This window comes from Prinia subflava, chromosome 7 (genome assembly GCF_021018805.1).
Source record: "Prinia subflava isolate CZ2003 ecotype Zambia chromosome 7, Cam_Psub_1.2, whole genome shotgun sequence".
NCBI classification, from domain to species: domain Eukaryota; kingdom Metazoa; phylum Chordata; class Aves; order Passeriformes; family Cisticolidae; genus Prinia; species Prinia subflava.
The window spans coordinates 1,452,713-1,478,992 of NC_086253.1; the positions used below are offsets into that span (position 1 = coordinate 1,452,713).

Here is a 26,280-nt window from a genome sequence, read left to right on the forward strand (position 1 = left end):
TGTGTCCATCTGTCCATCCATGTACCCATCTGTTCCAATATCCATCTGTCCCTCCCAGTGTCCATCTGTCCATCCCAGAGTCCATCTGTCCCTCCACGCAGCCATCTGTTCCAGTGTCCCTCTGTCCATGCACCCATTTGTCCCAGTGTCCATCTGTCCATCCACACACCCATCTGTTCCAATGTCCATCTGTCCATCCGTGTCCATCCATCCATCTGTTCCAATGCCCATCTGTCCATCCTAGTGTCCATCTGTCATCATGTCATTTATCCATGCACTTATCTATTCCAGTGTCCATCTGTCCATGCATTCCAGCATCCATCTGCCATGTCCATCCATCCACCTATTCCAGTGTCCATCCATCCCTCCCTCCCTCCATTTGTTCATCCCAGTCTCCATCCATCCATGACCTCATCCATCACAGCATCCGTGTGTCCATCCATCCCTCAATTTGTCTATCCCAGTGTCCATTTGTCCATCCCAGTGTCCATCTCTCTCTGTCCTACCACCCATTCATCCATCCCAGTGTCCATCCATCCCCACCAGCATCCATATGTCCATTCCTCCCTCTATTTGTCTATCCCAGTGTCCATTTGTCCATCCCAGTGTCCATCCCAGCGTCCATCCATCCACGGCCCTGTCCATCCCAGCATCCACATGTCCACCCATCCCAGTGTCCATTTGTCCATCCATGACCCTGTCCATCCCAGTGTCCATCTCTCTGTCCCACCACCCATTCGTCCATCCCAGTGTGTGTCCATCCATCCATCCCAGCGTCCATGTGTCCATTCCTCCCTCTATTTGTCTATCCCAGTGTCCATTTGTCCATCCCAGTGTCCATACACCCCAGTGTCCACTTGTCCATCCCTCCATTTGCCCATCCCGGTGTCCATTTGCCCACCCCGGTGTCCATTTGTCCACCCCGGTGTCCATCCCTCCATCCCCCAGCACCATCCCCTCTCTCCTGATGATCCCGGGGTGGAATTCCCTCTCCTTGCCCCCATTCCCATTCCCAGCAGGATCCCCAGGATTCCCTTTGGGATCTGCGCCCCAAACGTTCCCTAAATGGGGACAGCGGGACCGAGGGGACACCAGGCCACCCCAAACCGCTCTGGGGGAGGGAATTTGGGGTCACCGGGGTGGGGGCGGCTTTATCCCGCGGGATTCCCATCGGGAATGGGGCGGGGGCTCATTTCCCGCTTTCCCAGGGCCACCCCAAAGCCCGGGGGTGGCAGAGGTGACCCCGCGGGGCGAGGGGACAATGCCACCCCGCCCTGTCCGCTGTCACCTCCGGGGGATCGCGGGGACCCCCCAGAAATGGCCGGGTGGCCCGGTAGGGGGCGCCATGTGCGTGTGGTGACGTCAGGGCCACGCCCACGCTGTGACGTTTAACCCCGCCCTTTGTGACGTCAGAGCCCTGAGGGTGAGGGCAGGGGGAGACCCCAAAATGGGCACGGGACCCCCAAAGCGGGCACAGAGACCCCAAACCCCTGGAGCTGTCAGCCCAAAAATGGGATAATTCACCCCAAACTGGGAACCGACACCCCCGAAATGGGCACGGGAACCCCAAACTGGGCAAATTCACCCCAAAAAGGGACACTGAAACCCCAAAAAGGGGCACAGGCATCCCCAAAAATGGGTGAATTCACCCCAAAATTGGCCACTGGCACCCCCAAAATGGGTACAGAAACCCAAACCTGGGCAAACTCGCCCCAATCTGGGCGCTGAAACCCCAAAAATGAGCACAGAAACCTCCAAACTGGGAACGGACACCCCAAAAATGGGACAAGCCACCCTAGAAATGGGCACAGAAAACCGTAAAGTGGGCAGTGATATCCCAAAATGGGAGAATTCACCCCAAACTGGGCACTGACACCCCCAAAACGGGATCCAGTCACCCCAAACTGGGAGCAATCACCCCAAACTGGGAGAAGACACCTCAGAAATGGATCCAGTCAACCCAAACTGGGCAAATTCACCCAAAACTGGGAGCAGACGCTCAAGAACTGGATATGGAAACCCCAAAACTGGGTCTGGTCACCCCAAACTGGGAAAATTCACCCCAAACTGGGAAAACTCACCCCAAAAATTTATCCAGTCACTCCAAACTGGGCAAATTCATCCCAAAACTGGGAAAAATCACCCCGAATATTGATCCAGTCACCCCAAAACTGGATCTGGTCACCCCAAACTGGATCTGGTCACCCCAAACTGGGAAAATTTCCCCCAAATTGGGCAAATTCACCCCAGAAATGGACCCAGCCACTTCAAACTGGGCAAATTCACCCCAGACTGGGCAAATTCACCTCAAAACTGGGCAAATTCACACCAAAAGTAGATCCAGCCACCCCAAACTGGATCTGGTCACCCCAAACTGGGAAAAATTCACTCAAAAAATGGATCCAGTCACCCTCAACTGGGCAAATGCTCCCCAAAACTGGATGAATGTACCCCAAACTGGGAGCAGACACCCCAAAACTGGGAAAAAACACCCCAAAAATTGATCCAGCTACCCAAAAATGGACCCAGCCATCCCAAACTGGGAAAATTCACCCCAAAACTGGGAAAACTCACCCCAAACTGGATTCAGCCACCCCAAAACTGGGCAAATTCATCCTAAACTGGATTCAGTCACCCCAAACTGGATCCAGCCACCCCAAACTGAGAAAATTCACCCCAAAACTGGATCCGGTCACCCCAAAAATGAGAAAATTCACCCCAAATCTGGACCCAGCCACCCCACACTGGCGAATCCTTCCCATCCCGGGATTTTTGGGGTCCCCCTGGCTTTGGGGTCCGTCCCCTGGCGGGAAATTCCGTCCCCCCGTGAGTCACCCCCCGGCCCCGGCCCCCTCTTGCGCAATTCCCGTTTCCTTCCCCCTTCCCGCGGCTCCGTCCCGGATATTGGGGAACATCCGGCCTGAGTCACCCCCAGGGTGCCACCGACACCCCCCGGATCCAGAGGGGGCTGAATCCAAGGGGGAATTCCATGTGGGAAACTGAAAAATTCCAGGAGTTCCAGGCTGGAATTGTTTGGGGGTGTTGGTTTTTTTCCCTATCCCAAGGCATTCCAGGGTTATGGGGGTGATTGGAAGCTTCATCCCAATGATTCCGGAATTCCCATGGGATCGGAGTGGTCATGGATGTTCACTTGAGAGAGTCCATTCCAGGGATTCCCAACCCTCTTAAGGAGCAGGAACACGAGGAAGAAAAGAGAGGAGCGGGACAGGGCCAGCGCCCCAAAAATTCCAGGGAATTTGGGGTTCCCTGGGAAGTGTCCAGGGCCAGGTTGGAAGGGGCTCAGGAATGGGATTGATGGGATTTGGGGTCGCTTCCCAGGGATTGATGGGGTCTGGGAGCCTCCCAGGGATTGGGATCGGGGAGTTGGATCCCACTGGGATTCCAGGGTTTTTTTGGGGTTTTGGTGTCTGAGGGTGGGAGAAGCGAATTGGGGGGGTTGGGGTGGAATTGTGGGGACAGGGATACAGGGACACGGGGATACAGGGACACGGGGATACAGGGACACGGGGACATGGGGATACAGGGATATAGGAACACAGGTATATGGGGACACAGGGACATGGGTACATAGAAACACAGGGATACAGGGATATAGGAATACAAGGATATAGGGACACATAGACATAGGGATACAGGGATATGGGGACACAGGGACACAGAGATATAGGAACATATGGATATGGGGATACAAGGATACAGGAACACAGGGACAGGTATGGGGCTGGGGACAGAGGGACTGGGACAAGTTCAGGATGTGGGACAGTGACTGGGACAAGGTCAGGAATAGGGACAGGGACCAGGAGGGACAGGGACAGAGTCAGGGACAAGAATGTCAGGATAGGAGACAGACAGGGACAGACAGCGGGACAGACACGGGGACATGGACCAGTCCAGGAACACGATCAGGACTGGGGACAGGGACAAGGACCAGGAGGGTCAGGGACAGGGACAGAGTCAGGGACAAGAATGGGGGACAGAGAGGGGGACAGAGAGGGGGACAGAGAGGGGGACATGGACCAGTCCAGTGACACGATCAGGACTGGGGACAGGGACAAGGATGAGGACAAGATCAGGGACAGGGAGGGACAAGGTCAGGGACAGGTTAAGGGACAGAATCAGGGACAGGATCAGGGACAGGGACAAGTGCAGCAGCAGGGACAGAGAGAGTCAGGGACAAAGATGGGGACAGGATCAAGGACAAGGATGGGGACAGGATCAAGGACAAACTCAATGACAGGGTCAGGGGAAGGGCCCGAGTCAGGGACAAGGGTAGGGACAGGATCAGGGACAGACACAGGGACACGGACCAGTGCAGTGACAGGATCAGGATTGGGGACAGGGACAAGATCAGGGGAAGGGACAGAGAGCAACAAGGAAGGGGACAGGATGGAGGACAGGGACAGAGTCAGGGACAGGGACCCGTCCAGTGACAGGGTCAAGATCAAACAGAGTCAGGGACCAGGGCAGGGACAATGACAAGTTCAGTGACAGGATCAGGGACAGAGAGAGGGACAAGGATGGGGACAGGAACAGGGACAAGTTCAGTGACAGGATCAGGGACAGAGACAGGGATGGAGTCAGGGACAAGGATGGGGAAGGACAGGGACAAAGGCCAGTCCCCCATCCCCAGGCTGTCTCCCGGGGGTGTGGGGACACGCGTGACGCCGTGCGGGTGGCAGCATCGGGGTTCCTGTTCCCTGGCGGGCACAGGGCAGGAAGTGGGGCCAGCGCCCTCCCTGCCCCCAGAGTGTCCCCAGAGTGTCCCCAGCGCCATGACCGACAACCCCGACCTGTACGAGACCCTGGAGATCCGGTACCCGCCCCCCCGGGCCCGCGGGGACCCCGGCCGGGCCCGGCCGCCGCCAGCGGCGCGGTCCCCGCGGTGCCACGCGTGTCACCGGGCGCTGGGCACGGGCGTGCTGCTGCTGCTGGCGGCGGCCACGGCGGCGCTGGGCGCCCTCTGTGAGTGGGGACAGCGGGGACAGCGGCGGGGAGGGGTGGGAGAGGGGCTGGGAGTGGGAAAAGGGTTGGGAAAGGGGCTGGAAGCGGGACTGGGGTTCGGGGAGTGGTTGGAGAGGAACTGGGAGAGGACGGGGACTGGGGCTGGGAGGGGCTGGGAGTGGGGATGAGGGTGGGAATGGGGCTGGGAGGGGCTGGGAGTGGGGATGAGGGTGGGAATGGGGCTGGAGAGGAGCTGGGGAGGACGGGGACTGGGAGAATAACTGGAAGAGGGGCGAGGAGTGGGCAGGGGGTGGGAAAAAGGGGCTGGAAGTCGGGAGTGGGATGGGAAGGGGGCCGGGGGTTTATGAGGAGGTGGGAAGAGGAATGGGACTGGGAAAGGGCAGGGAGCCGGGAGAGAAAATGGGAGAGGGGCTGGGGAGGGGTTGGAGAAGGGCTGGAGGTGGGGAGGGGGGCTGGGAAAAGGAGGGAGAGGGGTTGGGAAAGGGGTTGGGACAGGGGCTGGGACAGGGGCTGGAATCTGGGGAGGGATTGGGAATGCGACTGGGAAAGGGCAGGGGGCTGGGACAGGGATTGGGAGAGGGGTTGGGAAGGGTCTGGGGGCTTGGGAGGGGGTGGGAACGGAAATGGGAAGGGACTGGGAGCGGGCGGGGGTCTCGGGGCACGGACAGGGGGTGGCAGGGGGACCCTAGGCAGGGGACAGGAGGGGACAGAGACTCCCGGGCAGGGGACGGGAGGGGACAGGGACCCTCGGGGAGTGTCGGGGGTCCTGTCACGGCCCTGTCCCCCCTCCCCAGACGCGCAGAGCCGGGCGGAGCTGCGGGCGGCTCGGGCGGCGCTGGCAGCGGCCACCGACCCGCTGGGGCCAGACCCCGACGGTGAGGGACACCCCTGTCCCCAACCTGTCCCCCAGACCCTGTCCCTAGAGCCTGCCTGCAGCCCCCGTTGTGCACCCGCTGTCCCCAACTCCTGTCCTGGCCCCAGATCCTGTCCCCAGCCCACAGTCCCTGTCCCTAAATCCTGTCCCCAGCCCACAGTCCCTGTCCCCAACCTGTCCCAGTCCCTGTCCTTACCTGCAGTCCCTGTACCCAGCCCCTGTCCCCTAAATCCTGTCCCCAAATCCTGCCCTCCAGCCCTGTCCCCAAACCCAAGGCCTGTCCCTGTCCCCCATGTCCCCGCAGGTGACATCCCTTCAGCGGCACAGCGGCGGCAGGACCGGCTCGGTGGGTGACAGGGGGGATGTGACAAGGGCGGTAACAGGGGTGTGACAAGGGGGAGGTGACGGGGGGAGGAGACAAGGGTGTGACAGGGGTGTGACAGGGAGAAGTGACAAGGGGGGTGTGGCAAGGGCGGTGGTGACAAGGCGGTGACGGGGTGTGACAAGGCAGTGACAAGGGGTGTGACAGGGGGCTGTCCCCAGCCCTGTCCCCAAATCCCAGGCACCGCCCCTGTCCCCCAAGCCCTGTCCTGTCCCCCCTCCCACCTGTGCTTGTCCCCAACCCTTGTCCCCACCTGTGCATCCTCCTGCCCCCTCCCTTCCCATGTCCCCGCCATTCCCGTCCCCCTGCCACCCCCTCCACTGTCCCCTCCTGTCCCCTCTCCCACTCCCTGCCTTACCTGTCCCCTTCCCACCCTGTCACTGTCCCCCCTCCCCACCCCATCCTACCCCTGATCCCCTTGTCCCTTTGTCCCGCATTCCCGTGTCCCCTCACCTGTCCCCTCCCCTGTCCCCGTGTCCCCCAGGCCTTCCTGGCCCGGGAGGCCCGAGGTGGCACCTACTGGATCGGGCTGGCGGCCACGGGCCCGGGGGGCTCCTGGCGCTGGGCGGATGGGACCCCCTATTCCCCCGAGAGCAGGTGAGCGGGGCGGGGACCCCCGGGACCCCCGGGGACACCACTGTCCCCCCTGGGTGACCCCCGGGGACCCTCAGGGACACCGCTGTCCCCCCTGGGTGACCCCCGGGGACCCTCAGGGACACCGCTGTCCCCCCTGGGTGACCCCCAGGACCCCCGGGGACACCGCTGTCCCCTCTGAGGGGGGTTGGGGACCCCCGGGGACACCGCTGTCCCCCCCTGGGTGACCCCCGGGGACCCTCAGGGACACCGCTGTCCCCCCCGGGTGACCCCCGGGGACACCGCTGTCCCCTCTGAGGGGGGTTGGGGACCCCCGGGGACACCGCTGTCCCCCCGGGTGACCCCGCCCGCCGTTTCCCGCAGTTTCTGGGCGCCGGGGCAGCCGGACAGCACCGACCACGGCCGGTGGGGCGGGGAGGGCTGTGCCCAGATCCACCCGGTGGGAGCGGGGCTCTGGAACGACCACAACTGCAACTTCAGCTTCCCCTGGGTGTGCCGGAGGGACCTGGGCGCGCCCTGAGCGTCCCCTTGGGGCCACCTCCGGGCCACCTCGGGGTCACCTCGGAGAGCTCTCCCCAGGGAGGGGCGCACGGGGTTACGGGGGATTGGGAGCCTCTGGAAACAGTGGGATGATCCCATTAATGCCCGAGGATGATTCCCGGATCCAGGGGAGCTCAGATCCCTCCAATCGTGTGGGATGATCCCTCTTATCCTAAAGGGCGATTCTCAGATCCAGGAGGGCTCAGATCCCCCCAAAACAGTGGGATGATCCCTCTCATACAGAGGGTTCATCCTCCCTATCCAAGGGTCTCACCCTCCCCAATCCAGTGGGATGATCCCCATTATCCAGAGGGTTCGTCTCCCCCAAATCCATTGGGATGATCCCTCCTATCCAGGGGGCTCAGATCCCCCAAATCCAGTGGGATGAACCCCTTCATCCAAGGGTTTCACCCGCTAAAACCAGTGGGGTGATCCCAATAATCCAGTGGGATGATCCCTCTGTCCAGGAGGTTCAACCCCACATCCAGTGGGATCATCCCCCCTATTTAGGGATCTCACCCCTCCCCATCCAGGGGGTTCATCCCCTTTATCCAGAGGGGTCGTTCTCCCTATTTTGGGAATTCATCCCCCATATCCAGTGGGACCATCTCCCTCATCCAAGGGGTTAATCTCCTTCATCCAGAGGGATCAATTCCCCCTATTTAGGGATCATCTCCCCCCATCCAGAGGGATCATTCTCCCTATTTAGGGAATTCAACCCCCATATCCAGGAGTTTCATCCCCTCCCCAGTGGATCACCCCCCTTTATCCAGGGATCTCATCCCCCAAAAAACAGTGGGATCATCCTCCCTATTTAGGGTTCTCATCCCCCCAATCCAGAGGGATCATTTCTCCTTATTTAGGGAATTCATCCCCCATATCCAAAGGGTTCATCCCCTCCAAAACCATTGGGATCATCTCCCCTCTCCAGGGATTTCATCCCCTAAAACCAGTGGGATTATCCCCAAAAATAGTGGGATCATCCTCCCTGTTTAGGGATCTCATCTCCTCCATCCAGAGGGCTCATTCTCCCTATTTAGGGAATTCATCCCCCATATCCAGGGATCTCATCCCTCATATCCAGTGGGATCACCCCCCTTTTATCCAGGGACCCCCCAACCCAAGGTGTCCCCAGCCCAGCCCAGGTCCCCCGCCCCAGCCCTGTCCCCAACGTCCCAAATCCCGGTGTCACCTCCCCCTGCCACCCCAAATCTGTCCCAGATTAAAGGGTCCATCCCTGCCCCCCCACCCCGACATTTTGGGGACGCCCCCCCTCGAATCAATCACGGCTGAGCAGAGGATAAATTGATTTAAATAACAGGAAAGAAGGAAAGAATCCGCTCAAAATAGCTCCCAAATAAACCCCCTGAACACACCCAAAATAATCCCCCCCAAAAAAACCCCAAAACAAAGCAAATAAACCCCAAATAAAGCCCTCAAATATAAAACCCCCCATCTGAATAAGCCAAAAAATAACCCCCGCAAAAACCCAAAAAATTCCCCCCCCAAAAATCCCCACTCTTCCCCAAAAAAACCTCAAAACTTCCCTAAAAAAAACCTCCAAATAATACTCAAAATAATCCCCATAAAAAGCAAAAAACACCCCCAAAAAACAAACAAAAAATCCCAAAATACCCCAAACAAACCCTAATAACCTCAAAAAAACCCAATACCCCCCAAAAAATCCCAAGAATATTTTTAAAACCCTAAAAAACGAAAAAAAAACCTGAAACTATACCTAAATTACTCAAAAAAATAGTTCAAAATAGCAAAAAAATAAAACAAAAAATTAAAAATGCTCCCCAAAAACCTTCCCGGGGAAAAAAAGGGAATAAAAAAGTGGAAAAGTGGAGGAAAAGGGAATTTAAAAAGGGGAAAGATGGGGCAAAGGGAATTAAAAAGGGAGGGAAAAAAGAGGGGGGAAAGGGAGATAAAAAGGAGGAAAAGATAGGAGGAAATTAAATTTTTAAAGGGGAAAATATTTAAATTTAAAAACTTAAATTTAATTTGAATTTCAAAAGAGGAAAGATGGGGAAGGGAATTAAAAGGAGGGGAAAAGGGAGAAAAGGGAATTTAAAAGGGGGGAAGGTGGAAAAGGAGGGGGAATAGAATTAGAAAAGGGGAAAAGAGGGAGGGAAAAGGGGAACAAAAAGGGGGGAAGAAAGGGAATTAGAAAAGAGGAAAGAGAAGGGGGAAAAGAAAAAAAAGGGAGGGGAAGGGTGGGAAAAAGTGAATTAAAAGAGGGAAAAAGGGAAGGGGGAACGGGAATAAAAAAAGGGGGAAGGGAATAAAAAAAGGGGGAAGGGAATAAAAAAAGGGGGAAGGGAATAAAAAAAGGGGGAAGGGAATAAAAAAAGGGGGAAGGGAATAAAAAAAGGGGGGAAGGGAATAAAAAAAGGGGGAAAGGGAATAAAAAAGGGGGAAAGGGAGAAAGGGGAGAGAGAAAAGGGAGGGAAAAGGGAGAAAGAGAAGAAGGAAAGCAGAGGGAATTCCGGGGGAAATCCCAAAGGGAATCCCAAGGGAAAGCCCGCAGTTGGGTTCCGACGTCACCGCCCGCAGAGGGGACACGGGTGACAACACCCGCGGGGGTGGCAGCGCTTTGGGGGGTCCCGTGGGGGCTGGGCTCAGCGTTCCCCGGGTGTCCCGAGCCCGTGTCGCCGTGTGTCGCCGGGTGTCGCCGGGTGTCGCCGAGTGTCGCCGAGTGTCGCGAAAGTCGCGCGCTGCCGCCTGTCCCGCAGCGCCGAGGCCGCGCCGCACCCGCCGGGGGGCGCCAACGGCCGCGCCCCGGTTTATATTGTGAGCGACAGGCGGTGACAGCCAATGAGAGCGCGCGGAGGGCGGGGTAGGTGAAAAACTCGCATCTGATTGGTCAAAATAAGATTGGCGGGATCTTTAGCCAATAGAAGAGAGCGGAGGGTGGAGCCGGGGATAACGCGGAAATAGTCAATGGCCGAAAGGAGGGTGGGGCGGAGCCAGATGATTGACGGGTACTGCAGCCAATTGAAGACCGAAGTTTGGTTAAGAGGCGGGGGGTCATGGGAAGAGGCGTGGCTTAAAGCGCAGAAAGGCGCGGGGAGCGAACGGGGATAAAGGAGGGAGGACATTTGCGGGGACATTTTGGGACAGCCTGGCCAGGGAGGGACATAGCTGGGGGAAGGGACAAGGAGGGTGTTGGCGGTTGAGAACCCCCCAGAACTGCAGGTGAGGGGCGGTTCTCCCGCCTGCGGGGGTCCCATGTCACCACCAGGAGGACCAACCCCTGCTCTGGGAGTGTCACTGTTACCTCCTGGGGTTGTGGCTCTGTCCGTATCCCACCCCAGTGTCCGTATCGCACCCCAGTGTCCATATCCCATCCCAATGTCCGTATCCCACCCCAGTGCCTGTATCCCACCTCCACTGTCCATATCCCATTCCGGTGTCCATATCCCACCCCAGTGTCCGTATCCCACCCCAGAGTCCATATCCCATCCCTGGTGACCATACCCCATCCATGTTGTCCATATCCCATCCCAGTGTCCATATCCCACCTCCACAGTGCATATCCCATCCCGGTATCCATATTCCATCCCCGGTGACCGTACCCCATCCCAATGTCTATATCCCATCCGTTGTATCCAGGTCCCATCCATGATGTTCATATCCCATCCCAGTGTCCATACCCCATCCCAATGTCTATATCCCATCCATGGTGTCCATACCCTATCCCGGTGTCCATATCCCATCCCAGCGTCCATATCCCATCCATGCTGTCCATATCCCACCTCCCGTGTCCATATCCCATCCCGGTGTCCATATCCTATTCCCAGTGTCCATATCCCACCCCCATTGCCATGGCAATAGGATGCTCCCTCTAGGCCCCGCCCCATTGCCATGGCAGTGTGACCCTTCCAATAAGCCCCGCCTCCATTGCCATGGCAATGGGATGCTCCCATGAAGCCTTGCCCTCGTTGCCATGGCAGCAGAGCCGCTCCATTAAACCCCGCCCTGTTACCGTGGCAACAGAGATGCTCCCATTAAACCCCGCCTCCATTGCCATGGCAACAGAGACGCTCCCACTGAACCCCGCCCCGTTGCCATGGCACCGCGACGCTCCCTTTAGCCCCGCCCCCGTTGCCATGGCACCGCGACGCTCCCTTTAGCCCCCGCCCCCGTTGCCATAGCAGCAGAGACGCTCCCATTTGGCCCCGCCCCCGTTGCCATGACAGCAGAGACGCTCCCATTTGGCCCCGCCCAGTTGCCATTGACAGCAGAGACGCTCCCGTTAAGCCCCGCCCCCGTTGCCATGGCACCGCGACGCTCTGGCCGGGCCCCGATGGCGGCCGAGCGGCCGGAGCCGGGCCCGGACGCGGCGCTGGTGTCCCTGTACCGCTGGCTGGACACGGTGCCGCTGTCGCGACCGCGCAGGAACATCGCCCGCGACTTCAGCGACGGGGGTTGGCCTCGCAGGGGCGCGGCGGGGTGGCCGGGGCGGGCCGGCCCCGGCCGTGCCACCCCCAGCGTGTCCCCGCTGTCCCCGCAGTGCTGGTGGCCGAGGTGGTGAAGTTCTTCTTCCCCTCCCTGGTGGAGCTGCACAGCTTCGTGCCCACCTCCTCCACGGCGCAGAAAGTCTCCAACTGGGGCCACCTCAACAGGTAGGGACAGCTGCCGCTGTGACAGTGTCCCCGGAGTGTCCCCAGCCGTCCTGAGGGTGGTGTCCCCCTTTTGGTCACATCCTGGCAGCTCCGTGTGCCCACAGGATCACCCTGGCGTGCTGCGGGTGGAGATTGGTGTCCCCCGTGTCCCCTGTGTCCCCTACACCCCTCTGTGTCCCCCTGTGTCCTCCTGTGTCCTCTGTGTCCCCCTGTGTCCCCCTGTGTCCCCCTGTGCCCCCTGTGTCTCCCTGTGCCCCCTGTGTCCCCTGTGCCCCCTGTGCTCCTTTGTGTCCCCTTGTGCCCTCTGTCCCCCTGTGTCCCCCTGTGTCTCCCTGTGTCCCCCTGTGTCCCCTATGTCCCCCTGTGTCCCCCTGTGTCTCCCTGTGTCCCCCTGTGTCTCCCTCTGTCCCCCTGTGTCCCCTATGTCCCCCTGTGTCCCCTGTGTCCCCCTGTGTCTCCCTGTGCCACCTGTGCCCCTTTGTGTCCCCCTGTGTCCCCCTGTGTCCCCCTGTGTCCCCCTGTGTCCCCTGTGCCCCTTTGTGTCCCCCTGTGTCCCCCTGTGTCCCCTGTGTCCCCCTGTGTCCCCCTGTGTCCCCCTGTGTCCCCCTGTGTCCCCTGTGCCCCTTTGTGTCCCCCTGTGTCCCCCTGTGTCCCCCTGTGTCCCCTGTGTCCCTCTGCCACCTCCCCCGGGTGTTTTGCCCACCCCGAATTTTAGGAAGGTGCTGAGTAAGCTGAACCTGCGCATCCCGGAGGAGATGATCCAGCAGCTGGTGCGGAGCCGGCCGGGAACGGCCGAGCAGCTCCTGCAGCTCCTCAAGGAGAAAATCCAGGAGAGGCAGAGGCAGAGGAAAGGAGGGGCCGGGCAGGTGAGGAAATCCCGGGAATGGGGAATTCCCGGGAATGGGAGTGGCCCAGGAAAGGTTGGAAGGGGCTTGGAGAAAGGTGGGATAGGGGGAATTCTCCCTGGATGGGATTTAAGGTCACTCCCAGCACAAACCATTCCAGGATTCTGCTCTGGAGAGCTGGGAATGTTCACCTGGAGAAGGGAAAAATCCAGGGAATCCTCAGAGTCCCTGAAGGGGCTCCGGGAGAGCTGCAGAGGGACTGGGGACAAGGCCTGCAGGGACAGGACACAGGGAATGGCTCCCACTGGGAAAGGGGAGATTGGGCTGGGATCCTGTGCAGGAATTGCTGCCTGGGAGGGTGGGGAGGGGCTGGGCTGGAATTCCCAGCTTTGCTGTGGCTGCCCCTGGATCCCTGGCAGTGCCCAAGGCCAGGTTGGATCCTCCTGGGATGGTGCCAGGGAGGTGTCCCAGGGGTTTTCCTGCCCTTCCCGCTTTTCCCACCTCTCCCCGCAGCCCCCAGCAGAGCCGGCAGCGCTGGAGGAGGGTGGATACCTGGACACAGGTGGGGATGGGGACAAAGGGATCCCCAAATCCCCCGCAGGGACCTTTCGGGGTCCCTGGGAGGGGACAGCGGTGTCCATCTGTCCCTGTGGGATTTTCCAGGCCATCCCAAGGTCCGGAGCGATTTGGGACAGGGCTGGAGCCAGGAGGGCACCGCAGGGTGAGGGCTGGGCAGGGGACGGGGCCCTCTTGGGGTCGGGGGGGGCTTTGTGGGGTCACTGAGGGCGGTCAGGGGGTCCTGGTGGGGGTTAGAGGGTCCCTGTGGGGTTCTGGGAGTCACTGAGGGTGGTCAGGGGGTCCCTGTGGGGGTTTGGGGGTCACTGCTGCAGTCAGGGGGTCCCCAAGGGGTCTGGCAGTCTCTGAGGGGGTCGAGGGGGGTCACTGTGGGGTTTGGGGAGTCCCTGTGGCTATCAGGGGGTCCCTGTGGGAGTCACTGAGGGGGGTCAGGGGGCTCTATGGGGGTCACGGGGTCCCTATGGGGTTTGGGGGGCTTCCCTGTAGGGTTTGGGGGGGTCTTTGCGAGGTTTAGGGGTCACTATGGGGGTCTGAGTGTCCCTTTTGGGGGTCAGGGGGTCCCTGTGGGGTTTGGGGCTCATTGTGAGGGATTGGGGGGGTCCCTGTGTGGTTTGAGGAGTCCCCGTGGCTATCAGGGGGTGCCTGTGGGGTTTGGGGATAACTGCGGGGGTGTGGGGGGGTCACTCTGGGCTTTGGGTGTCCCCGGGTGTCCCCGAGTGTCCCCGGGTGTCCCCGCGGGTCCCTGCGGAGATCAGGACAATTCCCTCGGGATCGGGGGACAGGATTCGGGACCCCGGGGCCCACGGGGGGGGCTCGGTGCCTGTCCCCACGCGCCTGTCCCCGTGCCAGGGGGGTGACACTCTGGCCCGGGGGTGGCCCTGGGGACATGCGACAGCAGCTGGCCGAGCGCGAGCAGGCGCTGCAGCTGGCGCGGGACACGATCCAGGTGAGCCCATCCCAAATCCCGGCGCCGGGAGCAACCCTGGATAGGCGGGGACATCCCGGGGGGACACACGCGACACTGTCCTGTCCCCCCGCCCTTCTGCCCGGCTTTTCCCTGTCCCCGCTTCCCGGTTTTTCCCGACTTTTCCCCGACTTTTCCCGGCTTTTCCCGGCTTTTCTCTGTTCCCTCTTCCCGGCTTTTCCCTGTCCCTCCTTTCCGTCTTTCTCCGGCTTCTCTCGGCTTTTCCCTGCCCCCCTTTCCCGGTTTTTCCCGGTTTTCCCCTGCTTTTCCCGGCTTTCCCCTGTCCCTTCTTCCCATCTTTTCCTGCCCTTCCCTGTCCCCCCAGCTTTTCCCGATTCCTCCTTCCCTAAAATGTTCCCTGTCCCTCCTACCCGGTTTTTCCCGATCTCCTCTTCCCAGTTTTTCCCAGTTTTTCCCTGTCTCTCATTCCCGGCTTTCCCCGGCTTTTCCCTGTCCCTTCTTCCCTAAAATTTTCCGTGTCCCTCCTCCCCGGCTTTTCACTGTCCCCCTTTTCCGGTTTTTCCCGGCTTTTCCTGGCTTTTCCCGGCTTTTCCAGGCTTTTCCCTGTCCCTCCTTCCCAGCTTTTCCCGCTCTTCCCTTTCCCCCTATCCTGACTTGTCCCGATTCCTCCTTCCCTAAATTTTCCCTGTCCTCCCTTTCCCGGCTTTTCCCTGTCCCCTCAACCCAGTTTTTCCCGGTTTTTCCCGATCCCCCCCTTCCCGGCTTTTCCTTTCCCGTTTTTTTTTTTTTTTTATTTCCCTGTCCCTCTTTCCCATCTTTTCCCAGTTTTCCCTCCAACTTTCCCCGAAATCCGGGTTGGTTTTTTTTCCCGTCGCGGATGTAAATCTCGGAAGGGCCAGAATTCTGCGGGATATCCGGGATGGGAACAGCGGGATAGCTGGAATTCTCATTTTTTGAGGGGGAAGTGGGCTGCGGACCCCAAAATCCATCGCCTCTCCTCACCTGCCTCAGTTTCCCCACCTCTGAAAAAAAACAAAGCAAAAATTCCCTCTCCACACATTCCCTGCGCGGGGAAGACCCCCGGGAGCGGGATTTTGGGATTTGGGGATTCCGGGATTTCGGGATTTGGGGATTCGGCTCCCAAGATCCCCCCGGGCACGGCAGATCCTGCAGGCCAAGGTGGGGCGGCTGGAGCAGCTCCTGCTCCTCAAGAACCTCCGCATCGACGACCTGAGCCGGCGGCTGCAGCAGCTCCAGGGCCACCGCCGCTGACGGCGACAGCGACACCGCCGCCACCGCCGGGTGGCACCGCGGGGGCGGCCCGGGGACACCGCGGTGACAGCCTGGGGACAGCCCGGGGACAGCCTGGGGACAGCCCGGTGGCTCCCAGCGCGTCCCAGTTCGCCCAGTGCCCGGCGCTGGGGATTAAAGTGTTGGATCTTGGCTGGGGTGAGAGCGGCAGTGAGGGGACACCGTGGGGACACTCGGGGACACTCTGGGCACGGCCTGGTGGCACTTCCACGCTCTCCCCCTTCTCACCAGTCCCCTGCCACCCGTGTCCCCGTGTCCCCAGCCTGTGTCACTTGTTCACTTGTCCTAAGGACATCAGAGGAGGGAGCAGAGTCTGCAGTGCCTGGGGACATTCGGGGACACTTGGGGACACTTGGGGACCCTCTTGGCATGACACGGTGGCGGGTCCCTGCTCGGAGAGGAGCTGGCTGTCCCCACAGGTCCCCGGGTGACACAGGGAGGGGGTGACAGGGACACCCCTCCTGGTGCCACCACGCTCCGCCCGTGTCCCCAGCGCGAGGCCACCTCCCCTGGGGGACAGGGCTGTGAGGGGACAGATGGTGGGGACAGCGGGGAGGGGACGGCAGGGTGGGGACACCGTGGGGACAACATGGGAATGCCATAGGGACTTCAGCATGGGGACATCAGGGTGGGGACACTGTAGGGACAGTGGGGACATCAGAGTGGGTGGGGGGGACATCGTGGGGGGGGACAGCAGCATGGGGATGACAGAGTGAGGACACCGTGGGGATGCCTTGGGGACACCCTGGGGACGCGGTGGCCGCTGCTCCCGCCCAGTGGCAGCCGGGATTTAATCCCTTCCCAAATCCCGTTGTTGTTGTAAACCCGGAGCAAATCCGCGCCCGGCGCTGGGAGGTGACAGCGACATCCCCCGTGTCCCCCCCCAGGTGACATCCGCGGCCACGGGGACACGCCCAGAAGTGGCTCTGGAGACCGTCCCTGTGCCAGAGCGGTTTTTTAGGGAAAAGCTGGAATTTCCGGCCGGTGTGGGAACGGGGGGGACAAGTCAGGCCCTGGTGTCCCCTCCCTTGGGGAAAGGGCGGGTGAGATGTCACCGTGCCGGTGACAAGGACACAGCCGGGGCTCTGGGGATCCCTGGGAACGTGGACCCCAGATTTCTGGGAATGTGGATCCCGGGTTTTTAAGCGTTCCAGCAGCTGGAGCAGCCCCCCGGGGGTGACATTGTCCCCTCTGTCCCTCACGTGTCCCCTGACCCCGCTGTCCCCCCACACTCCCGAGGGACAATCCCGGTGCTCTCCGGACTGGAACTGGTGGCGCTGGCCGTGTCCCGGTGGGATGTGGCCGTTCCCTGTCCCCTGTCCCAGCGGGAAGGGACACGGAGGGCGGGATGGGACAGGAAGGACAGGGCTGGATGTTCCCAGGCTGGGCGGTCACCAGGGAATGGGATGGATGGGATGGGAAGGAATTGGGATGAAATGGATGGGAAGAAACTGGAATGAGATGGGATCAGATGGAATGAGATGGGATGGGATAAAATGGGATGAGATGGAACAGAATTAGGATATTTTGGGATGAAATGGATGGGATGAAATGGATGGGATGGAATCAAGATGTGATGGAGCGGAGATGGAACGGGATTGAGAGGGAAGGTTTGGGAAGGTTTGGGAAGGTTTGGGAAGGTTTGGGAAGGTTTGGGAAGGGAAGGTTTGGGAAGGTTTGGGAAGGTTTGGGAAGGTTTGGGAAGGGAAGGGAAGGTTTGGGAAGGGAAGGGAAGGTTTGGGAAGGGAAGGGAAGGGAAGGTTTGGGAAGGGAAGGTTTGGGAAGGGAAGGTTTGGGAAGGGAAGGTTTGGGAAGGGAAGGTTTGGGAAGGTTTGGGAAGGGAAGGTTTGGGAAGGGAAGGTTTGGGAAGGGAAGGGAAGGTTTGGGAAGGGAAGGTTTGGGAAGGGAAGGGAAGGTTTGGGAAGGGAAGGTTTGGGAAGGGAAGGTTTGGGAAGGGAAGGTTTGGGAAGGTTTGGGAAGGTTTGGGAAGGTTTGGGAAGGTTTGGGAAGGGAAGGGAAGGGAAGGGAAGGGAAGGGAAGGGAAGGGAAGGGAAGGGAAGGGAAGGGAAGGGAAGGGAAGGGAAGGGAAGGGAAGGGAAGGGAAGGGAAGGGAAGGGAAGGGAAGGGAAGGGAAGGGAAGGGAAGGGAAGGGAAGGGAAGGGAAGGGAAGGGAAGGGAAGGGAAGGGAAGGGAAGGGAAGGGAAGGGAAGGGAAGGGAAGGGAAGGGAAGGGAAGGGAAGGGAAGGTTTGGGAAGGTTTGGGAAGGGAAGGTTTGGGAAGGTTTGGGAAGGTTTGGGAAGGTTTGGGAAGGTTTGGGAAGGTTTGGGAAGGTTTGGGAAGGTTTGGGAAGGTTTGGGAAGGGAAGGGAAGGGAAGGGAAGGGAAGGGAAGGGAAGGGAAGGGAAGGGAAGGGAAGGGAAGGGAAGGGAAGGGAAGGGCCCCCGCCCCTCCCCGTTCCCATGGCAACGCCCCCTCACCTCCCCCGCCGCCCACAAGGGGGCGCCCCTCCTTGCGCGCGCCCTCCCCATTGTGTGCCCCGCCCCTTTGCCACCCCCCTTAGCAACAGCCCCGCCCCCTAGCAACGCCTATTAAGCTCTGCCTGGGGCGTGTCCTGGAGGCGTGACCGGCGTGCGCGCCCACCAATGGGAGGGGGAAAAGGGGGCGCGCCGGCCAATAGGAGCGAGGGGGCGTGTCCCCGCAGCGGGAAGCGGGCAGCGGGAGCGGCGCGGTGAGCGGGGGGTGGCGAAACCGGGGGGACTTTGGGGGACATTGCGGGACATTGGGGACACCCGGGGGGCCGCAAAGGGACCGGGGGAGCCCCGCGGAGGCGCTGCCGGGCCGCGGGTGATGGCGGAGGTAAAACGGGGCTGGGAGCGCTCGGGAAAGGGGTGGAGGGGGGGGCAAACGCCACCCCGGTGTCCCCTCGCGGTGTCCCCTCCTGCTGTCACCCCGGTCCTGAGCTTTGGTGACACCTCTCCCCCCCCGCCCTGCCCCGCCAAGCGTGGCTTGAGACGCCCCCAAATCCCTGGATTCCACCCCCCCTTCGGGAGAGGCTCCCCCCGTTCCAGCTCGGTTTTCTTTTATCCCGTTTTTCCCAATTTTTGTTGGTTTTTTTCCATGGATTTCCCGGCGTTTCGTTGGCGGGGCCCTTTTGGGGTTTCCCCTTCCCAGTTCCTCACCGGCGTTCCCGGTCCGGTCCTTCGTGTGGGGCCATCCCAGGGGGGAGGAGGAGGTTTGACCCTCCGGTTCCATCCAGGGTTTTTTTGGGGGATGTCGCATCCCGAATTCCCGGCCGGCGCTGGGATCCCCTCCCCGGGAAAAGCGATTCGGGAAGGGCTCCGAGTTTGGGATCTGCGCTGCTGCTTCCAGCCGGGAAAAAGATTCCCAAACCTCGGAGACTTTTTTTTAGGGGGTGGGGGAAAAAAAAAGGGGGGGAAACTGAGGCACGCGCGGGGGAGGGAATTCCCTAATTCCCGCTTTTCTCTAAATTCCCTAATTCCCGCTTTTCCCGGAGATTTGGGATCAGGGAATGCCCATTCCAGGCCCTGGCGCTGCCGCGGGCTCCTCCCTGCCAGCATCGCGGCCACCTCGGGGCCACCACGGGGCCACCACGGGGCCACCTCGGGGCCACCGCTGTCCCCGCCACGGGACGGGAATGGGACGGGATTGGCGCCTTCCCATTCTCACCCCATTCCCGCCCCATTCCCGCAGAATTCCCGGACGATGCCCCCCGGCCGCTGAAGTTGGGGACAGCGACAACGCCGGAGCGCGCAGGGGACAGATGGCGACGGCCAGAAAGGGTGAGACCCCAAATCCCGCCCTGAACCCTGCCCCTATCCCGGGATTTGGGGGTTTTCCCGGGATTTTTGGGGTCTCTCTACCCCTATCCAGGGATCTGAGGGACCGCAAAAGCGCTTTGGGGTGAGACAAATCCCGAGGAATCTTGGTGGGATTCCGGCTCCTTTGCGCTCCGGGAATTTCCCTGGGGATGGGGCTGGGGGTGGCTCCTTCCCGGTGGGATGAGGCCGGGACAAGCCCAGGAGATTCCCAGAAAAAAAAAGGGTTGGGGACATCCTGGAGGTGATCCTGGGGGACGCGGTGACCCCGAGGGTCCAGCAGGTTCTGATCCCTCAAATCCCAGATCCTGTAAATCCCAGATCCCACAAATCCCTGATCTGAGGGATTACCTGCTCCCATAAATCCCAGATCCAGGGGATTCCCTGCTCCCACGAATCCCAGATCCCACAAATCCCAGATCCAAGGGATTACCTGCTCCCACAAATCCCAGATCCCATAAATCCCAGATACTGTAAATCCCAGATCCAAGGGATTCTCTGATCCCACAAATCCCAGATCCCACTAATCCCAGATCCAGGGGATTCCCTGTTTCTTTATATCCCAGATCCCACTAATCCCAGCTCCCATAAATCCCAGATCCAGGGGATTCCCAGATCCCACAAATCCCCGATCCAGCGGGTTCCCTGGCTGCCACCCCTGCAGGTCCCCGCTGTCCCCTCCCGAGGCCACCCCAATCCCTGGACAGCCGATTCCCAGCGGGAATTTTCCCGGGAACAATTCCCACCTCCCTCCTCCTGCTCCAATCCCGCCCTTTCCAGAGGGTCCGTGCCCCAGCAGGGGGTGGCCAAATGCTGTCCCCAAGTGCCACCAGGGTGACAAAGGCTCATTTGGGGTGAGCGGGGTTTGGGATTGGGATCGCCGGGATCTGGGATCGCCGGGATCTGGGATCGGGATCTCTGGGATCGCCATGGCGGCACCCGGGAGGGTCCCCCGCGTGTCCCCACGCTGTCACCGTGTCCCCTCGCTGTCCCCCCCGGGAATGCGGGAGGGGCTTTGGGGCCGAACAATGGCGGGACCTTAAAGCCCGGCTCATTAAAGCCCGGCTCATTAGAGCCCGGCTCATTAAATCCCGGGATTCCCGGCGCTCCCAGCACAAAGAGCCTTTTCTTCAGGCGACAAGGGAGGCGACAATCTGCTGCTGGCGGCGGTGACAGTCTGCTGCCAGCTGGGAGCCGGGGCTCGGCGGCGGGAGGAGGAGGAGGAGGAGGAGGAGGAGGAAGGGGCGGACTTTCCATGGAAGCGGCGCACGTGGAAAATCCCACGGGATTTAGCGCTGTCCCCAGGCCGGTGGCCGCCCCCGCAGGGCCCCGGCGCTGCGCTGTGGCCTGTCCTGCTGGCCTTGTCGCAGCCGTGTCACCTTCCCCGTGTCACCTTCCCGCGGCACCGCTCGGCCCGAGGAGGGAGCGGAGTCTGCCGAGCCTGGGGACGATTGGGGACACTTGGGGACACTCGGGGACCCTCTGGGCGTCAGGTGGTGGCAGGTCCTGCTCGGAGGGGAGTTGGCTGTGGTCACTGGTCACCTGTGTCCCTCTGTCCCTGTGTCACTTGTCCTAAGGACATCAGAGGAGGGAGCGGAGTCTGCAGTGCCTGGGGACAGTCGGGGACAACTGGGGACACTCGGGGACCCTCTGGGCATGGCCTGGTGGCACTCCCACACTCTCCCCCTTCCCACCTGTCCCCTGCCACCAGTCACCTGTGTCCCCTGTGTCCCCAGCCTGTGTCACTTGACATCAGAGGAGGGAGCAGAGTCTGCAGTACTTGGGGACACTTGGGGACACTCGGGGACCCTCTTGGCATGGCCCGGTGGTGGGTCCCTGCTCGCAGAGGAGCTGGCTGTCCCCACAGGTCCCCTGTGCCCCAGGTGACACAGGGAGGGGGTGACAGGGACGTCCCTCCTGGTGCCACCACGCTCCGCCCGTGTCCCCAGCGCGAGGCCACCTCCCCTGGGGGACAGGGCTGTGACCAGGGTGGGGCTTTGTCACCTGCAGGCAGCAAGCTGAAGGGGACAGGAGTGCGCTTCTCCACCGAGGGGACACAGGGCCACCGCCAGGAGGGGACACGGGGCCACCCCCCGGAGGGGACCCACGGCCACGTCCACTTCCAGGAGCAGCTGCACGACTCAGCCGTGATGGTGACACAGGACAAGGACGGCCACTTCCTGGTCAAGGTGGGGGACAGGGGGACAGCAGGGGGATGTCACCCTCCCCTGGGGACTCCGGAGCTCCCGGCTCCCGAAAATTCCCGGATTTTGAGGCGTTCCCACCCCCGAATTCCGTGTCATTCCCTAGGGCTGCTCCCAAGGGCGCCAGCTCCGGATTGTCCCGGTTTTTTCCCCCCAAATCCAGCGCCATGTTCGGGTGGCTTTAGGGACGCGGGGGACACGTGGCACTGTCCCCTCTGCCCCATTCTTGGGCTGCTCTGGGTGCCACCAGCACCATTCCCACCCTTTCCCAGTTATCCCGGCCACATTCCCGAGCCGGCTCCGAGCGGCTCCGGGGAGGGGACGAGGAGCCACCCGCGGTGCCACCAACGTGTGGCACCCGCAGCTGCCACCAGCGCTGAGTCAGAGCCTCGTGGCGGGCGCGGGAGGCCGGAATTCCATCCCCGATCCGGCGCTGGCTCCGGGGGGCGGCCGTTGTTGTTTTCCCACCGGAGCGCTGCACGTGATCCGCAGGGATGAGGGGGTGGCAGTGCCACCCACGGGGACACGGGGAGGGGTCCCTGGTGGGGCTGGGATGGGCCTGGAGAAGAAGATCCCGGGGGTTTTTTCCCCAGTGCCGAGTGTTTTCCTGGGGTTTTAAAGGGATTAAACCCGGAATGGTTTTTGAGGGGGGAAAAGAGCTTGGGGCTCATCCCGGTTCCTTGAATACTTCCAGGGATCCAGGGGCAGCCACAGCAAAGCTGGGAATTCCATCCCAGGCAGCAATTCCTTGCCGAGATCCCAGCCCAATCTCCCCTTTCCCAGTGGGAGCCATTCCCTGTGTCCTGTCCCTGCAGGCCTTGTCCCCAGTCCCTCTGCAGCTCTCCTGGAGGCTCTGGAAGGGTCTCCCCGGATCCTTTTCCTGCTGTTTGGGATGATCCCAGCCTGTGGGGGATTTTGGGAATTCCACCCTCCGGATCCAGGCCCCGGATTCTCCCTCACGGATCGTTCCCAGCTTGTTCCCTTCCCAAAATGGATTTTTCCAAGGCTCCGGAGGGCTCTGGTTTTTGTCATGACAGTGGAGAAATTCCATGGGAGGAGGCGCTCCAGCCTTTTCCAGGAGCAGCTGGAAAACCTCTCCCTGCTCCCATGACATCCACAGGTCGTCATTCCAGAGTTTTGTCCCAAAATTCCATATTTTTCCTGCTTTTTTTGGGACAAAATCATCGTGTTTGCTACCTTTTCCTGATGCATTTCCTAAACCATTCCTGTTATTTCCTAAATTGTTTCCTGTTCATTATTTCCTGGATTTTTCAGGGCACAAATCCACCCCCAACCCCGGGATTTAACAGCGGGAATGTTTAGGATGCAATTCCCACTCTCCATGCTGTCCCCAAGTTCTGTCCCCGCCTTCCTGGGGACAGTGTCCCTTGTCCCCAAGGGGGTGAGAGGTGACAATGGCACCCCAGCCGTGGTGTCACCCCCACCTCCCAGCCCTTATCCCGCTTTTCCAGGTGGGATTCCTGAGGATCCAGCACAAGTATGAGATCACCTTCCTGCTGCCCCCCGTGCCGGCGCTGGGCAGGGACGTTTGTCCCCTCCCTGTCCCCAACCCCAACCTGCGCGTCCTCGGTGTCACCTCCCTGCCAGAAGGTACCGTGTCCCCTCGGTGTCCCCGGTGTCCCCTCGGTGTCCCCGGTGTCCCCATCCCTTTTCCAAAGGGGGAAGGGGGGAGGCCACACCCGGGTGTCCCCTCAGTGTCTGGGGGAGGTGACAATTCCTTGTTCTCGGGTCCCCGATGTCCCCAAATCCCGTTATTTTGTTGTTGTTGGGATTTTTCTTTCCTGGGGGTCTCTGCGGGTGAGGGGACTCCAGACCCTGACCGGGGACAGGGACAGGGTTTGCTCCAAGAGGTGCCACCCTCCGCTTTGGGGACAATTGGGCCCTGCCACATCCGTGGGACGCGGGAGCGGGGCCGTGCCTGGGGACAGCCGAGTGTCACTCTGGGCTGGGTGGCACTTTCTTGGGGACACAGGCCCCGCTCCGAGGACACCGCATGTCCCTGGGGCCACCTCGGTCCCATCCCGGTTGTCCCACAGCCAGGGGATGCTGTTTCCCACGTCCCTGTCCCCTCGGGGCCCTCGGTGTCACCTCCCGGCAGCGGGGACAGGGCGGGACCGGGCTTGTCCCACCCGCCGCTGGCTCCACCCCAAAAAAGCGCTTTGGGATTTGGTTGGAGATTCCAGCCGGGGCTGGGATCGGGATGGGGATCGGGGCCGGGATTGGAACTGGGATCAGGACCAGGAATGGAGCCAGGAGCCGGGATTGGAGCCGGGATCGGGACCAGGAATGGAGCCAGGAGTCGGGATCGGGAGCGGGATTGGAGCTGGGATTGGGATCAGGAATGGAGCCAAGAGCCAGGATCGGGAGCGGGATTGGAGCTGGGATCAGGACTGGAGCCAGGATCGGGATTGGAGCCAGGATCGGGACTGGAGCTGGGATCGGGGCTTCTCCAGAGTGGGGGGAAAGGAGCCCCAGGGAACCCCTGTGAGTCGGGGAGGGGGGGAAAGGCAGGGCAGGGAGGGAACAGGTGAGGAATATTCCGGCAGGGTGGGAGGGATGGGAAGGGTTCGGGAGGGTTCAGGAAGGTGCAGGGAGAGTAAGGAAGGCGCAGGCAGGGGGAGGAGGGTGCAGGCAGGGCTCAGGCAGGGCAAGGCAGGGTTCAGGGAGCTGCAGGCAGGACAGGGATGGTTCAGGGAGCTGCAGGCAGGACAGGCACAGGCAGGGCAGAAAGGATTCCAGAAGGGCAGGGAAAATTCAGGAAGGTGCAGGCGGGGTGAGGAGAGCACAGGCAGGGCAGGAAAGGTGCAGGAGGCAAGAGAAGTTTCAGGGAGGGTTCAGGAGGGTGCAGGCAGGATGAGGAGGGTTCAAGCAGGATAAGGAAGGTTCAGGCAGGTGCAGGCAGCGCTCCAGCAGCATCTCCACGTCCCCAGGGCACAGCGTGCGCTGCGAGTACACGGCCAGCAAGGAGGGGGTGCTGATGGAGGAGCTGCTCCTGGCCGGACACGGCCCCCAGCACGTCAGGGTCACCATCCAGGCCCGGGTCATGGGTAAGGGGCTCCGGGGGGGTTCTGGGGTCCAGTCCCTGTCCCATCCCCGCCACCAGGCTCAGCCACTCTTCCCAGCTGTCCCAGTTCAGGCGTGGCACCGTCCCAGCTCCATGGCAACTGCTGAGGCGTTGCCCAGAATGGGTGATTTCATCCCAAAAATTCCCCAGCCCGGGGGTTGAGGAGAACTCTGGGAAAGGGTGGAAGGAGGGGGTGAGGGGTGACCCCAATGTCACCAGGGGCCTGTGCCTGGCTGCGTCCCCCGTGTCCCTGGAAGCCCCCATTATCCCTGGGGTGTCCCCTGTCCCTGGGCCCCTTTTCCATTGGGACCCCCCCATCCCTGGGACCCTCCCTATAAACCCCAACGCCCCCTTTGTCCCCGTGTCCCCATCCCAGCCACCCCCAGCCCCCTGCGCCCCCTGAGGTTGTCACCACCCCTGGGCAGCGGCCACAGCGGTGACACAAGGACAAGGGACAACACATCCCCCACCCGGGCCCGGCATTGCTGGGATGGGACAAACCCCCCCAGCCCCCCTAAAAAGGGTCATTCCCACCCCCCCCAAAGGGACAGAGAGCTGTCCCCAAGCCGTGTCCCCCCCGATGTCCCCAGACCGGCACCACGGGACGCCGATGCTGCTGGACGGGGTGCGCTGCGTGGCGGCCGAGCTGGAGTACGACTCGGAGCAGAGCGACTGGCCCGGCTTCGACTGACCCCAAACCCCGCCCCGGGGGGCCCCAGAACCCCCAAAGCGCAGGACGGTCCCCAAAGCGGGCGGGGGGGACCCCGCTTGCTGCTGCTGCCGCTGCTTCGCCCTCACCCCGCGGCCCCGGGGCCGCTTTTGGGGGAGTTGTGCCTCTCGGGGTGGGAATTCTCCTCTTTTGTGGGCTGGGGGAGGAATTTTGCCTGTGGAATGCGGGGCGGGAGCCGGGAGTCCCCCGTGGCTCCGGGGTTGGGGCCGTGTCCCCCAGCCGTGTCCTTGTGTTGCTGCCAGCGCCTCTCTTTTGGGTTTTTTTAATGTTTTTCTCAGATTTTTCCTGGTTTTTTTCCCTCTTTTCCTGTTTGTTTTTTTTTTATCTCGTGGTACAAGGACCAGGAGCAGTTTCAGGAGGATTTATGTGCCTATATATATATATATATATATATATAAATATAAAGATATCTTACATGCTTGGGGGGGCTTAAAGTACAAAATCCCACTTCGGGAAGGAGGAAAATCCCATTGGGAACGGGCTGGGAGCCCAGATCTCCATGAACCTGCCCAGAGGGACAGGGGCCACCCCCAGGAGGACAATCCCAAATAATCCCGGAGGGAGGATGGGGAGAGGTCGTGAGGCGAATTCCAGTTAAAGGGGGGCTGGGAGAGGGTGGGGGGCAGGGATTGGGGTCCCCAGGATAAAGGGGGTGGTCTCAGTCTGGGAGGGAATCGGTGGTGGCAGGCCCTGGGATGGTCCCTGCAATGACAGGAGGTCTCAGCTGGGGTGGAAATCCGTGGTGGCATCTCCCGGGGGGTTCTC

The 26,280-nt window shown here is 61.0% G+C and overlaps 3 protein-coding genes across 6 annotated transcripts; all 3 read left to right on the forward strand.

The window, feature by feature from the left end:
- The first annotated feature begins 4,192 nt into the window (after window positions 1-4,192).
- On the forward strand, window positions 4,193-6,219 carry LOC134552478 (uncharacterized). The gene is made up of 3 exons (XM_063401163.1): window positions 4,193-4,983; window positions 5,778-5,858; window positions 6,162-6,219. The coding sequence occupies exons 1-3, from the start codon at window positions 4,494-4,496 to the stop codon at window positions 6,209-6,211; spliced, it is 621 nt and encodes a 206-aa protein (XP_063257233.1). The 5' UTR covers window positions 4,193-4,493; the 3' UTR covers window positions 6,212-6,219.
- Window positions 6,220-11,556: 5,337 nt separating this feature from the next.
- Window positions 11,557-15,793, forward strand: SPEF1 (sperm flagellar 1). Its single transcript, XM_063401270.1, has 7 exons — window positions 11,557-11,806; window positions 11,893-12,004; window positions 12,720-12,870; window positions 13,363-13,411; window positions 13,513-13,570; window positions 14,275-14,371; window positions 15,515-15,793. Exons 1-7 carry the CDS (start codon window positions 11,572-11,574, stop codon window positions 15,620-15,622), a joined length of 810 nt encoding a protein of 269 aa, XP_063257340.1. The 5' UTR covers window positions 11,557-11,571; the 3' UTR covers window positions 15,623-15,793.
- On the forward strand, window positions 15,663-25,929 carry ADISSP (adipose secreted signaling protein). Of its 4 annotated transcripts, none has more exons than XM_063401274.1 (6): window positions 15,663-15,799; window positions 19,372-19,460; window positions 21,507-21,685; window positions 23,173-23,311; window positions 24,652-24,768; window positions 25,376-25,929. In XM_063401274.1, the coding sequence occupies exons 2-6, from the start codon at window positions 19,442-19,444 to the stop codon at window positions 25,474-25,476; spliced, it is 555 nt and encodes a 184-aa protein (XP_063257344.1). In that variant the 5' UTR covers window positions 15,663-15,799; window positions 19,372-19,441; the 3' UTR covers window positions 25,477-25,929. The 4 variants fall into 4 exon arrangements, with proteins under 4 accessions (XP_063257344.1, XP_063257342.1, XP_063257343.1 ...); XM_063401272.1 differs by lacking the exon at window positions 15,663-15,799 and adding an exon at window positions 18,182-18,388; XM_063401273.1 differs by lacking the exon at window positions 15,663-15,799 and adding an exon at window positions 18,398-18,516.
- The last annotated feature ends 351 nt before the right edge of the window (window positions 25,930-26,280 follow it).